The following is a 14,663-nucleotide window of genomic DNA, read 5'->3' on the forward strand; positions in this document are numbered from 1 at the left end:
AACATCGGCTGCTGCAGTACCTAGGTGGAGTACGGAGTAATCCCTGAGACTAAGGCAGGGACTAAAAGTTACTAAAGTTGTACAACCAGAGCAAATGATCCGCCCACATGCTTCAGGGTTCAGGCAGGGTTCAGGCACACCATGTGATTGGTTGGTGCAGTTAGGATTGACTGATAAGGCTATGAAAGCGACCGCAAATATCAGCTCGCCGGGCTAGCTCAATCGGTAGAGCGTGAGACTCTTAATCTCAAGGTTGCGGGTTCGACCCCCGCGTTCGGCTTCTTTTTTCTTTTTTGCATTTCCCCCTCATACGGGGTTTGGGATATGATATTTTGTTAGCTTATTATATCTTTCGATCATAATTAACACAGTAATACTGTTGTATTGTGCCTTGGCAATCCTGCCCTAACACTGACGTTGAAATCAGCGGATCAAGTCAAAGCATGCCAAAGTTGAATGTATATAACAAATCGCAGTCAATGCTTAACGCTCTAAATCTATCTATTCTATACTGCACCTGTCGATTCCTCGATCATCCGCTCAATCGCCATCCTCTCTCCACTCTCCTCCACCAAACCCCGGAAAACACCATTCTCAGTCTTCATCAGCTCCCCCGGTGGCCCCATCTCCACCACCCTGCCCCCATCCAGAACAAGAATCCTATCAAAGTCCGCAATCGTCGACAGTCGATGCGCAATAACCAGCAACGTACACCCACGAACCACCTGCCGCAGCGTCCGCTGGATCCGAATATCCGACTCCATATCGATCGACGCCGTGGCCTCGTCCATGATCAGGATCTTCGGCCGCGAGACCAGCGCACGCGCCAGACACAGTAACTGCTTTTGGCCCTGCGAGAGGTTCCGTCCTTCTTCTATGATAGACGCATCGAGAGAGAATACCCCATTGGACAGGCCTTCAGCCGTGTTCTCTCCTTCAGGATCATGGTCATCCGGAAGCAGCCCGACCTCCCTCAGAGCATCGCGCAACTCGCTATCATCATGCTGGGCAAACGGATCCAGGACTTCGCGCACCGTGCCCGCAAACACAACCGGGTCCTGCGGGATGATGCCCACGCGCGAGCGGAGATCGTGTAATCGCACCTGCGCGATATCGATCCCGTCGATGTGGATGGACCCGGACCGCGCGTCCAGGCAGCGGAGGAGCGCCAGGGAAAGCGAGGATTTGCCTGCGCCTGTGCGGCCCACGATGCCGACTCGCTCGCCGGGGCGCAGCGTGAAGGTGAGGTCCTGCAGGACAGGCGGGAGGTCTGGCCCGTAGCTGACACAGAGATCGGTAACCTCGATCTCGCCGTTGTGGGGCCAGTATGCTGGCACGGCGATGCCGGATTGGGGTTCCTGGTCGAGCTGCGTGTATTCTACTATCCGTTCGGCGGCGTTGGCGTCGAGTTCGAGTTTGGCGTACTGCGAGAGGAGCCAGTAGATGTGGTCCGACAGTTCGAGCGCGTAGCTGAGAGCGAATCCTGCGAGAGCGGCGTCGAGGGTGCGGATGGTGACGAAGGTGATTGTCACGGAGGCGACGAACTAGACAGTTAGTCTGGGGGTCCGATGAATATATGGTGGAAAGGGGGAGGTACAATTGCTCCGACCATGCTCATCCAAAACGCCATCCAGCACGAGAATAACCGCTTGTGCCAGAGAGCCTGGCAGTGTACATCAATCAGATCGTACATTCGCTTCAGGTAGGCCTTTTCTCTCCCGAATGCACGGATGGTAGGTAACCCGGTGAGCAGAGAGCCGACCAGCTCGAAGATGGGCGATCGAGCGGTACTTTCTAGTCGTTTTGCCTCGCGGGCACCGGTGACGTAGAAGTAAGCGACCGCCCACGACGCCAAGAGAGTCAGCAGGCCAATTCCCACGATGAGAGGAGAAGTCACCGAAGCTGCGACAATGACGCCGAAGATCATGATGCCGCTGTGCAGGAGGTACGAGAGATCCAGAGCAAGATCGGAGTCGAACGTGCCGAAATCGGAAGTGAACCGGTTCAGGATCTGGCCAACCGGTGTCATATCGAGGAAACGGAGGGGGGCCCGGAGGATGGTCTGGGCGAACTGTTCGAACATCACCTTGGAAGCTTTAATGGAGCTACCGAGGATGATCTGGATACGGATGATGTCCAGGACCCACGAGGCGAATGCCAAGCCGAAGTAGATTGAGCTATAGTAGACAAGGCGATGGTCCAAATGCAGTCCGCCAGTCCTGAAATCTGGATGATCAGCGGGCTGTGTGAGAATCGCTCGCGGAGGACTTTGGTTGTATGCTCTGGTCCAAACGGTAACCCAGTAAGGAGCTGCCAGGTTCAGGACCAGTGTCATGACGCAAAGAATGATGACGAGAATCCAGCGAGAGTAGCCCCCGGAAGCTTTGATATAAGCCTTGTACACCTCTGCTTTGACCACGCCACGCTCTCGCTTCTCTTCCTCGTAGTACTTTTTGGGCTGGGCGTCTGAACGCGGAGTAGCGTCGGTTCGCTGGCTGGGATACCGCGACTTGGGTTCGCTATCCGATGCGTCTGACGTCCCGTCATCAAGACTTTGCTCGGAAGGTCCGTCTTGGACGAGACTGGATGGATGCCCTGCCTGCACAACGTTGCCATTCTCCAGCCTCACCAGGTACGCGGCCCCTCTCAGACACAGTCGAATATGGTGCGTGGCCAGGACTCTAGTTCTCCCTTTCGCAAGAGGCCCAGTCAGAGCATTGTCATACAGATGCCGGCCAACATTGGAATCAACCGCACTAAAGATATCGTCCAAAACGAGAATGCTAGCTCGGCTGTATAGCGCCCTCGCCAACGCCAGGCGCCACTTCTGCCCACCGCTCAGATTGATTCCGTTAGCGCCGATATCCGTTCTATCCCCGTCAGGGAAAGATTGCAGATCATGCGAGAGAGCGCACGCATGGATGACCTTGTCATACCGCTCTGCGTCCAAATGCAGCCCGAACAAGATGGCATCCCGGATCGTCGCGTTCTCAATCCACGGATCTTGGGAAACATATGCAACTAGGCCATCCACTATCCAGTTTTCCTCGCCAGCTGGCCAGCTGGCGGCTGATGCGCGAGGGACAATCGCAGTCCCCTTCACAATGTCTGCTTCGCCGATAAGCGCTTGAAGGAGGAGTGACTTGCCAGCACCGCTCCGTCCTGAGATGACCGTGAGCTCCCGCGGAGGCAAGTCTATATTGAGACCCTTAAGCTGGAACTGCACTGCTGCATCTTCTGACGCAACGGACGGCCATGCAATGGTCGCTTCGCGAAAGGAGATAGCGTCCCCTGGCACCCTCTTGTCCTCGTGTTCTGCCAGATCCAGAAAGCTTTCGATTCGCCGAAGGCTGACCAAGGCATCTAGTAGCTCGGTAAAGGTTTCCGGAAACAAGCTTAGCACGCCCTGTAGATTTTCAAAAAGCGACAAGGCTGTGAAGGCAGCTGACACGGCAATAGAGCCATTTATGTAGATATGTGTCGCGATGGAGATACAGCTCATGCACAGAGGACCCAGTGTCCACATGGCATATAGGCAGACGTCCAGCTGGAAAACTGTGTATTGGTTACGCAGCTCCTTTTCCCGCAAACCCAGGATCTTGTCGTACCATTGGTTTTCCAGCGCGCTGAACTTGATCTGCCGCATGCCGCGCATCAAGACCGTAAGAGTCGCGGATTTGTCGTCACGGCGGTCCATGAGGGCTTGTTCCTGTCCACTGTACCGGCTCGTTAAATGGTAGTAGAAAGGTATCAGGAGGACGGGAATAGCGCAGCCAGCCACCATGGACTTCCATCCCATCAGGTATAAGAGGAAGGAAATTGAGATGCCAAGCTCAAGTATGCAGTCGATGAGCACATGAGCGAACGAGACGAAGTCGGAGACTCTTTCCACGTCCACTCCGAGGAGATTGAGAACGGAGTGCTTTGTTCTGGGCGGTCCATCGTCATCGTCGTCGTCATCGCCATCGTTGCTCGCAGCATCATCATCCTCGCTATCGCCGGTGGATATCACGACATCGTTCAATCTCATGGCTTTCTTGGAAATGACTGCTAGCAGCTGTTCATTAATCGGCAGAGAAAGCTTCATATCAGCAACCAAGTCTCTCAATGATATGGACCATGACTTGACCACCATCGATAGCCCAAGACAGAGCGCAGCCAACCATAGTTGAAGCTGGTTCCTGGCTCCTGCATCCCGGTCCTCGAAGAGGCGAAGGATGCTAAAGAGGAGGAAGTGAGGGAGGAAGTTCACCGCATTGGCGAAGAGCTGTATGATCACCTGCGAGGCTATCTCTGGCCAGTAGAGCTTAAGCCACCTCCTCCATCGCGCCGAGGTTGAGCTGACTGCAAAGAAGGCGTCGGACAGGGTCTTTGCACGCACTTCGTCCCCGACTAGCGGGAGGTCGTCAATATTGAGTCTTTTATTGTTCGCCGCGATGGCCAGGGTTTTGTACGCCCAGGAGAAGGTGTATCGGCTTAGAAACGAGACGGAGTTTAGCGCATCAACCGGATGGCCGTGGCGGTAGAGTGTAGGTCCTCGTGGAAATGCGAGATTCACGAAGAGGAGAATGACAGCAGCGATCGTTTGAACAATGCTCGATGCATCAGGGGAAGTTAATTTGAAGTCAGATTTGCTGTGCAACGACGAAGCATATGGCCAGGCTACACTGATGGCTATGGCCAGACTTGCCAAGGCGCTGTAGTGGCCTAAGCGATATCGAGCTTCGGGATTCCGACGGCTTATGAGAAACAATTCTTGCACTAGGATCATGGACTGCAAACATGGTCATCTCTCGAGCTCCAGAAGCTCTCAGAAGCATTTCTGCTTACCCACATCGCCAAAAGAAGGGCTTTTGGAGCAAGCACTGGTTGGATGCTTACGCAGGACCAGAGTGCCGCAATGGTGGCTGCTGCTGCCACCATACCAAGGGTCACGCGTTGCCAGACTGATCGCGGCGACTTGCCGGTGGTAATGACCTCATCGTCGTTGCTAGACTCGATTGATATGTATCCTTTCTTGTTTCCACAGTCAGTGACAACCTGTCGGGCATGAGGGATTGATAGGAGCAAGATCGCTGACGCCCCTACGAAGGGAACGGGGAGGTTCGACAGAGTCATTAGCGTGAGACCGACGATTCATTGCTTTGCAGAATTTCGCAGAAGAAACCGAGTGGAGAAATCTAAATATGAATCCCGTGTTTTCTAGGGATTTCACTGATGAGTCAAAATCTGATCTGACCATTCCAGGCATCAGGATTCTTGCGGGGATCAGATTGTCGGGCACCACATTAGGACAGCGCTCCTTCATCTCAGAGCCCGAGATGAGTAAGATTTGGAATTGCATGCTCGTTCGAATTCTGATGAAGAGTCATGCAGATAATAGTTGGTGTCATTTCAGCACTGACCTGCTGTATGCGTGTAGCCAGACGTAGGTCTAGGTCCGGATAGCTGCAGATGAAGACCTTTTTCTGACGCTTGTTTGATATTTCTGTGGCGTTCCAGCAAAAAAAATATAAGCTCAAGTGATTTAATTTAAGGATATTGGTTTAGCTCTGTATTTGGTTCAAACTAGTAGAAGCCTCGCATTATCTGATGCCTGAGGACCCTGAGATTAGGCTTAAGCGGAGGTGACCCTATTTTAGGACATCTGGAATCTTCCACTGCCAACTTAGCTATTACCCTGGGAGAGGACATCTCTGGTTGATCTACACGCCGTAAGTGGCTGACCATACAGACCTTATTTTCGAAATGTGCAGAAAGCTGCTCCATATTATTAATGAAGTCGAATACGAGGCAATTTGTCAGCATCGGTCGACCTCTTGTACAAAGTATACTTGCGATTCTGGTCAATAGCAGAATATAAATAATCCCCTCTTGATAGAGGCTTCTCTTAACCAGAAGGCAAAAGCGCATTAGTTTCGTTAGTTTCATTAGCTATTTAATAACATGTCTCCTATCCAGAACGTCACTGTTCTTGGGGTATCGTCCACCATTCCCCGGTAGCCTACATTCCATCACCACCATACTAACAAATATACTGTCAGGCATCCGGAGCCGTCGGGACCCTCCTGGTCGACGCTCTGCTCGCCTCCAATTTCACCGTCTCCGTGGTCGTCCGTCCCTCTTCCAAGGCTACCTTCCCGTCGTCTGTGACCGTCCACCGCGCCAACTATGACGATCGCGCGGCCCTCACTGCCGCCTTCCAGGGCCAGGACGCCATCATCTCGGCCGTGGGGACCTTCGACGCTGCAATCCAGCGCACAGCCATCGACGCCGCAGCCACCGTGCCCAGCGTAAGACGGTTCATCCCGAGCGAGTACGGAGGCGACACGTCGCAGCCGGGGGCCGTCAGCTTTGCCCGATTCCCGCAGGCTAAGCGCGAGATTGTCGAGTACCTGGATTCAAAGGAAGGGATAACGTGGACGGCGATCTGCACGGGGTCGTTCTTCAACTGGGTTTGTCTTCCTGTCCCTGCATGGAAACCGACTGCTGATGCTAACAACAACAATTGATGCAGCTACTTGAGTTGGAAAACGCGGCGATGGGCTGGGATCTGTCTGCTCGCAAAGTCAGTATTTTCGATTCTGGCAATCGTCCGTTTGTCGTGAGTACGCTTGGGCAGGTGACGAGGGCGATCATCTCCGTCCTTCAGCATGAGGAGGAGACGAGGAATGCGTATGTGTATGTAAAGTCGTTTGAGGTGACGCAGAACCAGCTCCTGGGGTTGATTGAGCGGTTGTCGGGGACAAAGTTCGAGGTGAAGCATTTGACTACGGAAGAGATTGCGCAGCGGGGAGTGGATCATCTCGAGGAGGGAGACTATGAGCATGGATACCCGGAGGTGGTGACGGCGGTGGCATATGGGCCATGGGGATTCTTGGGGTTTGGAGAGCAAGCAGAGAAGTGGAATAGCGTTCTGGGTCTTCCGAAGGAGGACCTCGAGGAGACTGTAAGGGATGTGCTGAGGAAGAAGGGATTATTGGAGTGATGTATAATCTTTAGGTGCTAGGATTCTATTACGGCTTCGTCTACTACCACCGGTTAATATAATACATTCAATATTAGTTCAAGTACTCAATGAAGGACGTCTCTGTCATTATGAGTGGTGGAAATGTCCACTGTTGAATGTGTCTCAACTAGACACCCGGTAAAAGGAAAAGATACAGGCAAATGGGGTGAAGAGGGAATAGTCAGGCTTGACTTGCAGATATCCATTCAGAAGGGTTGGTCAGTGTATCTGTACAACTTTTGAGTTCACAACCCCTGCCCCTTCGCTCCGTGACTGCTCTAGCATTACTCTGCGATCTGGCCTGCTGCTAATGCCGGAAAGCTTCTCCAGAATATCCGACGAATAGGGATCTTACCAAGCCACTAAATGAACCTTAAAACTGCAGATCTTATTGTACTCTAATAAACCCACCTATCGCTCTGCAGATTCCCATCGTGAGTAAGCGGGGGAAAGTCTTTCGGCTAATAATTGTCGTATTCACTCCTGATGATTTAGGCTATTACCAGGACGACAGGGCTATAAATCCACCTTTTTTCCTGCAGAACCTTGCGATGGTGTGGGGTAACAATTGAACCGTTCTCGTGATGTTGTGCTTCGTTGCTAGTCTTCTCTTAGGGCTTGGGTTAACAGCCCAAGCCCAAGAGACATTCACCAACCCTGTCATCTATGAAGACTTCCCCGACAATGACATCTTCCTTGGCCCTGATCGAAAGACCTTCTACTGGTCCAGCTCCAATTTCCACTACTCGCCCGGTGCCCCAATCCTCCAGTCTACCGACCTGGTGAACTGGGAGCTGATCGGTCATTCCGTGCCGACGCTGGACTTTGGATCCAACTACAACATGGAAAACGGCCAGACAGCCTACAACGGCGGAACCTGGGCTTCAACCTTACGCCACCGCAAGAGCAACGGCAAATGGTACTGGATCGGCTGTGTCAACTTCTGGACTACGTACGTCTACACAGCCCCGGACGTCAAGGGCCCCTGGCAGAAATCCGCTAGCTTCCAACCCTGCTTCTACGACTGCGGGCTCTTGATCGACGACAACGACACAATGTACGTGGCCTACGGAAACACTAACGTTTCAGTGGCCCAGCTCTCTCCCGACGGATTGAGCGTCGTCAGGACACAACAAGTCTTCAGCTCCCCGTCCGAGTGCCCAGGAGGTATCGAGGGCAACCGCATGTACAAGATCAACGGGTTGTACTACATTCTCGACGACTGCCCCGCGAACGGAATCACCGAGGTCTGGAAGGCCTCCAGCCCGTTCGGGCCCTACCAACGGAAGATCCTCAGCAACAACATCCCCTCTCCAGTTCCTGGCTCCGGCGCCCCCGTCCAAGGGAGTCTCATCGAGACGCCCAATGGGCAGTGGTACTTTATGTCCTTTGCGTGGGCCTATCCCCTCGGCCGACTGCCGGTTCTTGCCCCCGTGACCTGGGGATCCGACGGCTTCCCCAGCCTCCAGACAGTGAACAACGCCTGGGGCAAGTCCTACCCCTACCCCCTTCCCAAGAACAACAGTGTGCCGTCATGGATCGGCGGCGATCAGTTCTGGGGTAATAAGCTGGGCCCGATGTGGGAGTGGAACCACAATCCCGACACGACCAAATTCTCCTTCAACAATCCCGGCCTGACGCTCCAGACAGCCACCGTCACCAACGACCTGTACCACGCGCGAAACACCCTCACCCATCGCCCTCACGGCCAGTTCCCCATTGGAACGGTCCTCCTAGACTTCACCAACATGGCCGACGGCGACCAATGCGGGCTGGCCGTCTTCAAGGACCAGAGCGCCTGGATTGGGATCGTCCGTAGCGGCAACAGTTACACCGTGAAGGCCGTGCAAGGGCTCACGCAGGACCCTAGCAATAACTGGGCCACGACCAGTACCGGAACAGAGGTTGGGAGTGCATCCATTTGGACGCGCCAGGTCTACCTCCAGATTCGGATGGATGCGCGCGCGGACGGTTCGAAGCAGTCGACGTTCTATTATAGTACGGACGGGAACACGTACTCGCAGCTTGGTGGTGCCTTTACTTCGAATACCGGCTGGCAATACTTTATGGGATACCGCTTTGCGATATTCAACTTTGCTACGAAGGCTTTGGGGGGCTCGGTTAAGGTCCTGGGCTTTACAAGCTGGACTAGCGGGAATTAGCTGTAGCGCTTCCTCTGCCATTCTACATGGATGTCACGATCGCCTGTCCTTTGATGGTCGGGAATTCTGTGCATGGTATCGTTTCTGATGGCTCAGTTGACAGCCATGTGAACCTACTAGCTTAGGATTGATTCGCTGAGATGTATGCATAAAGTTGGTGCTCCTAACGTCATGATGAAAGCTTAGCTGGAACTCCTGCAAATATCATCCTCTCGATCGCCTTCTTTATAGTCTCTGTGCTTGTTAGCGGCTTGGTGCAGACAAAACAACACGCTCAAGTGGACGGAAACCCATACGCTTGTTGCGGGTCTCTTTCGGGGGTTTCTTGTGCTCGGAAGGACGTTCGCATACTGCCTCGACTACAGGGGTGCTCTGCACATCCCGACCAGTACAAGCGATGGCGTGTCCCGGCCCCTATTCAGCTCATCCCCCGTGGACTGATGCTTATCGACTCTTCTGTCTCGAAGAATTACTCGCTGGCTGATGAGCAAGGGGCGCTATGAAGAAGCCCTCCAGTCTCTAGCTTACTCCCACATCACTCTGCGAACTACGCGGACGTACAGAAAGACACGGTTGAATTAAATGTCCATTAAAAACGAGCTGGCAGCGACCGAGCGCTGACCCGGAAAGAATTCCTGCAGGAGAGTAGCCGGAATGTCTTTCTCTTCGCAGTGGTGCTCATCTTCTGGCAGCAGTTCAGCGGCACAAATCCAGTTGGTTACTTGCTCCTCAAAAATTCCAGCTGATCGCCCTGAGCGCGACAAGTTCATCCCTCTTTGCTTCGGCGTCCATGGAACAGTCAAGATTGTCGCCACGGCGATTTTCTTGCTCATCGGGATCGATTGACGGTGCTGAAGCCAAGACTCATTGGCATCGCTGGATGTATGGTGACGATGATGTCTCATTTGGGCTGTCTTAGCCACGCATCCGCCCGATCCAATCGCCTCATGGGTATCCCAGGCTTCCATCTCCATGGCCGTCATCAGCTTTTCGACCTGGGGACCAGTCCATGAGAATTTATTGACGAGGCAAGATGGTTTCCGCACGTTTCTGTTGTTCAAGCGGATATGCTGGCCCCGACCGACTTCATGTGTACGGCGTTGGCTCCGAGTCAGTGGCTCTCAATTTCGTTGTGACCGAGATCAGGCAAAGCTGCAGGGCAGACAAAGAAAGACAAGATCTAGCTTATGACTCAGAGCAATTTCGCAAATGCAGAGTATTCGGCCGAGACAGAATGTTCCATGGAGGAGGCCTTATCATGAGAGACCAGGGTCATATGTCACCTCCTATCTGGCTGTCGCACATTTGCAAATAGGAGAAACTATTACGTTCATAGAGAGCCATGGTCCTTCAAGATGTCTCATTACAAATTGAAACTGTCCTGACTGCAGTTGGATTCTAAACTGCTGCATCGAATGAATGCGACAGGCTGACTCAGCGACAACACACGAACTACATCCCTTGGCGGTTGGACGAGTGATTCATAGCCCCTTCGTATCTGCCTAACTCGGCAGTCGGCACACCCTGGAAGATGATCTCCACAGGCTATTTAAATAAACTGAAAAGAGGTATATGCCTGGCCACAACGGCATTGATTATCGCGGCATTCGGGGTTGTGCTAGCCTATTTTTCAACAACCATGTTCCACTGGAACAAATGGTCTCTGGCGCCCTTTCTGTACATTGCGACCACTGCATCAAGTTCTAGAAGTTCGCCGGATGGTACAACAGGTTGTCAATGTGTATTCCCCTCTCTAATCGAAGCAACAGCAGCCGAGCTCCAGGAGGGGCTCGCTAAAGGCTGCTTCTCCAGTGTCGACCTGGTCAATGTTGGTGCATTTCCCTCTCCAATAAACCCCGGCATTGATGATAATGAAGGGATTAGGCGTATGTGGCCCGGATACACGAGGTCAACTCGACACTGCACATGGTCCTCGAGGTCAACCCGGACGCATGGGACATTGCTCGGCAGCTTGACTTGGAGAGAAAATCTGGACTCGTACGAGGGTGAGCCATAACAAGACCTTCGCGAGAAATCCATTCATTGACAGCTGGCAGACCTTTGCATGGCCTTCCCATTCTTCTCAAAGGCAGCATCGGCACCGAGGACAAGACGGAGACAGCTGGTAAGATTGTATGCGGTGACATCCCAACTCAATAACTGACTAAGATCACAGCTGGCTCTTATGCACTTGTTGGCGCCAAGGTGGCTGCGGATTCAACTGTTGCAAAGAAGCTCAGACAAGCAGGCGCCATCATTCTCGGCAAGACCAGCATGTCAGAGTGGGCGAACTTCAGGTCACTGAATGGATCCTCCGGCTGGAGCGCGCAGGGAGGCCAGACATATGCAGCCTACTATCCTAAGCAGGATCCCAGCGGTAGTTCAAGCGGCAGCGGCGTGGCAGCCGATTTGGGCCTTGCCCTTGCAGCCCTAGGTACCGAGGTAATGACTTTCATCTAGAGAGCCCCCATGGAATTGCATGCTAAATTCCGAGGATTGATCAGACAAGTGGAAGCATTCTATGCCCGAGCGAGAATAACAATATTGTCGGCATCAAGCCCACCGTCGGTCTGACATCACGATACATGGTCATCCCCATAAGCGAGCGCCAGGATACAATCGGGCCGATGGCCAGGACTGTCAAAGATGCGGCAATGATTCTGCAAGCGATTGCAGGTCCAGATACAAATGACAACTATACCCTGGCATCTCCATTTGGCAACCGCCTCCCGAATTACGTCGCAGCTTGCAAGTTGTCTGGCCTGAAAGGGAAACGAATCGGTATACCCCGCAACGTCATCAACACGTTGGGCGCGTCAAGTGCGCCGATAGTGTCTGCATTTGAGGCCGCCGTCTCCGTGATTTCCGAGGCAGGCGCGACAATCGTTGAGGACGCGAACTTCACAGGCTACGACGAGTACCTCAAGTCTTCGATCCCCCAGACTGTTGTGGCTGCGGATTTCATAAGCAATATCGCATCATATCTCTCCAAATTAAAGACCAACCCGAATAATCTTCATAATCTGGAAGACATTCGGCGCTTCATTCAGCATTCGCCACTAGAGGACTATCCATCTCGTGATACAGGCATCTGGGATCTCGCGCTTGACAGAGGTCTCAACAACACATCTCCCGAGTTCTGGCAATTGCACTTGCAGAGCTTGTACTACGGGGAAGAAGGAGGGTTGACAGGAGCTTTATCCCGCAACAAGCTCGATGCTGTCATTCTTCCCACAGTTCTCGCTGACGACATACCAGCTATCATCGGGTCACCGGTAATCACAGTCCCTCTTGGGTCGTTCCCCGAGGGCACACCCATTGAGTACAATCCACGTGGCAACTTGGTTGAAAAGGCGCCTGGTATCCCTTTTGGAATCAGCTTTCTTGGACCCAAATGGAGCGAGGAGAGCTTAATAGGCATGGCCTATGCCTTCGAACAGCGGACGCTTGCGAGAAAGAAGCTCCAAAGATACATTGAACCGAAAAGTGACCTGAGTAGCGTATTGTAATGATTTTTCGGTCAAGAACAGAGTATATACATCATGCTTGGTAGAGAGAAAGTTATTGCAAAAGAACAAAATCCGATCTAACTATCATCAAGGACAATGCAAAGAACAATGGACAGAAATCCATGAACCATGTATATGCTCCAAGGCACGTGCTCTTTGGATGTTGGAGATTACTCAGAAAGGAATAGCGCAGTTCTTGGTCGGCATGATAAGATTAGCTCCTCTCGCGGGGGATTTTAATCTGATGCGCCAAGTCAAGACTTCAAACACGGTTGGATCAGCGCCGGAGTGCAAAGTGTTATTCCTGTACATTCATTGCTGGCCTTTTTTTTTATGGAGAATCTAGAGCAGACGTGCGCGTCCTTACGCGCTCAAATCGCTGCCACCGAGGCCCAGCTTGCAGGTCTGAAACGCGAGCTCGAAACGGCCGAGCAAGCAGCCGCCGAAGTCAAGGCTCAAGATACCTCGACAACAATCGCTGCCGACGAAAGGAGTGAAAATGGGACAAGGAAGTGGCCACTGCTCGGCGAGGAATACAAGCGGTATGGAAGACAAATGATTGTACCCCAACTTGGTTTGCAAGGTATGTGCATTAAGCTGCTCTAGGAAAACAACAGTCCTCTGCGCCGGCTTGTTTTTATGGCATCGCTAATTTTCTGATCACTTGTATAGGGCAATTGAAGCTTCGCTCCGCACGAGTCCTCATTATTGGAGCTGGTGGACTGGGGTGTCCTGCAGCGCTGTACCTTGCTGGAGCAGGTGTGGGAACTTTGGGCCTGGTCGACGGAGACACTGTCGAAAGCTCGAACCTGCACCGGCAGGTTCTGCATAGGAGCAAGAATGTTGGAAAGTTCAAAGTGGATAGCGCGATCGAATATTTGCGAGAGTTAGTTCAATCGCAAACCCCCGCCGAATGTGTTCAGGTACTGACTGGTTGATTCCTGCGACTCAGGCTGAATCCCCATCCTACGTACGTACCATATAGAGCACACCTCACGCCTCAAGAAGCTCCGGATATCTTCAAGAATTACGATCTCATTCTTGATTGCACGGATAATCCCGCGACGCGGTATTTGATCTCGGACACAGCTGTGCTGCTCGGGAAGCCCTTGGTCTCTGCTTCCGCATTACGGACGGAAGGACAGCTCATGGTGTTGAACTACCCTCCTCGGCCGGTGGGAGACAAGAGCGGAGGACCGTGCTATCGATGCGTGTTTCCGAAACCGCCACCGGCGAACAGCGTTGTCAGCTGTGCTGACGGCGGGATCCTCGGCCCAGTTGTAGGCACAATGGGGGTTCTTCAAGCACTTGAGGCAATCAAGGTTATTACCTCTCCAGCTGCGAATTCGATCGCGTCACCCCCATCTCTGCTTATATTCTCCGCATACTCGACCCCCCCATTTCGAACCATCAGGCTCCGCGCTCGTCGTGCGAATTGTGCAGTGTGCTCTGCGGATGCCAGCGTGACACTAGAGACGCTCAAATCAGGATCTACCGATTATGTCTTTTTCTGTGGCGTTGCAGGCCTGGAAGCGACTCTTTCGCCGGCGGAACGTATTTCGCCCCTTGACTTCAGAAAGAAACATCCCAAGGAAGTGTTGCAAGACGGAGACAGCATAAGCAAGGAGCCCACGATCATTGATGTGAGAGAGAAGGTGCAATTCGACATTTGTAATTTGGAAAACAGCATCAACATCCCCATCTCGACCATTTTGTCGTCAGCGGCAAGTCCTACGACGAACGCAGACGCCAATGCCCAACCTTCGCTACCGTCCTGGCTTCCAGCAGACGTAGTCTCCACTGATTCGACGGACCCTATATATGTTGTGTGTCGTCTTGGAAATGACTCGCAGATCGCAGTTCGGAGGTTGAAAGAGTTGGGGCTCGATCTGGGCGGACAGAGATACATCGGTGATATACATGGAGGGTTTCGCGCTTGGCGTGAACAGATTGATCCTGACTGGCCAGAATACTGAGTAGAAG

General features: G+C 52.8%; 6 protein-coding genes and 1 non-coding gene across 7 annotated transcripts; 5 read left to right on the plus strand and 2 right to left on the minus strand.

The window, feature by feature from the left end:
• Window positions 1–207: 207 nt before the first annotated feature.
• On the plus strand, window positions 208–280 carry Aud_005834. Its single transcript has one exon. It is a non-coding gene; the product is annotated as a tRNA-Lys (tRNA).
• Window positions 281–506: 226 nt separating this feature from the next.
• Aud_005835 (putative ABC transporter) lies at window positions 507–5,118 on the minus strand (the record flags this gene model as incomplete). Its single annotated transcript, XM_043290752.1, has 3 exons — window positions 507–1,544; window positions 1,598–4,774; window positions 4,831–5,118. 3 exons carry the CDS (start codon window positions 5,116–5,118, stop codon window positions 507–509), a joined length of 4,503 nt encoding a protein of 1,500 aa, XP_043146687.1.
• Window positions 5,119–5,946: 828 nt separating this feature from the next.
• Aud_005836 (aromatic alcohol reductase) lies at window positions 5,947–6,988 on the plus strand (the record flags this gene model as incomplete). Its single annotated transcript, XM_043290753.1, has 3 exons — window positions 5,947–5,979; window positions 6,045–6,455; window positions 6,518–6,988. 3 exons carry the CDS (start codon window positions 5,947–5,949, stop codon window positions 6,986–6,988), a joined length of 915 nt encoding a protein of 304 aa, XP_043146688.1.
• Window positions 6,989–7,593: 605 nt separating this feature from the next.
• Window positions 7,594–9,171, plus strand: Aud_005837 (uncharacterized protein; the record flags this gene model as incomplete). Its single annotated transcript, XM_043290754.1, has 1 exon — window positions 7,594–9,171. The coding sequence occupies one exon, from the start codon at window positions 7,594–7,596 to the stop codon at window positions 9,169–9,171; it is 1,578 nt and encodes a 525-aa protein (XP_043146689.1).
• Window positions 9,172–9,749: 578 nt separating this feature from the next.
• Aud_005838 (uncharacterized protein) lies at window positions 9,750–10,145 on the minus strand (the record flags this gene model as incomplete). Its single annotated transcript, XM_043290755.1, has 1 exon — window positions 9,750–10,145. One exon carries the CDS (start codon window positions 10,143–10,145, stop codon window positions 9,750–9,752), a length of 396 nt encoding a protein of 131 aa, XP_043146690.1.
• Window positions 10,146–10,810: 665 nt separating this feature from the next.
• Aud_005839 (putative amidase) lies at window positions 10,811–12,680 on the plus strand (the record flags this gene model as incomplete). Its single annotated transcript, XM_043290756.1, has 5 exons — window positions 10,811–10,999; window positions 11,056–11,177; window positions 11,229–11,296; window positions 11,348–11,613; window positions 11,676–12,680. 5 exons carry the CDS (start codon window positions 10,811–10,813, stop codon window positions 12,678–12,680), a joined length of 1,650 nt encoding a protein of 549 aa, XP_043146691.1.
• A 333-nt stretch (window positions 12,681–13,013) lies between these two features.
• Aud_005840 (urmylation protein) lies at window positions 13,014–14,656 on the plus strand (the record flags this gene model as incomplete). The annotated part of the gene is made up of 3 exons (XM_043290757.1): window positions 13,014–13,263; window positions 13,353–13,566; window positions 13,666–14,656. The coding sequence occupies 3 exons, from the start codon at window positions 13,014–13,016 to the stop codon at window positions 14,654–14,656; spliced, it is 1,455 nt and encodes a 484-aa protein (XP_043146692.1).
• Between the last annotated feature and the right edge of the window lie 7 nt (window positions 14,657–14,663).

Source organism: Aspergillus udagawae, assembly GCF_001078395.1.
Source record: "Aspergillus udagawae IFM 46973 DNA, scaffold_4, whole genome shotgun sequence".
NCBI classification, from domain to species: domain Eukaryota; kingdom Fungi; phylum Ascomycota; class Eurotiomycetes; order Eurotiales; family Aspergillaceae; genus Aspergillus; species Aspergillus udagawae.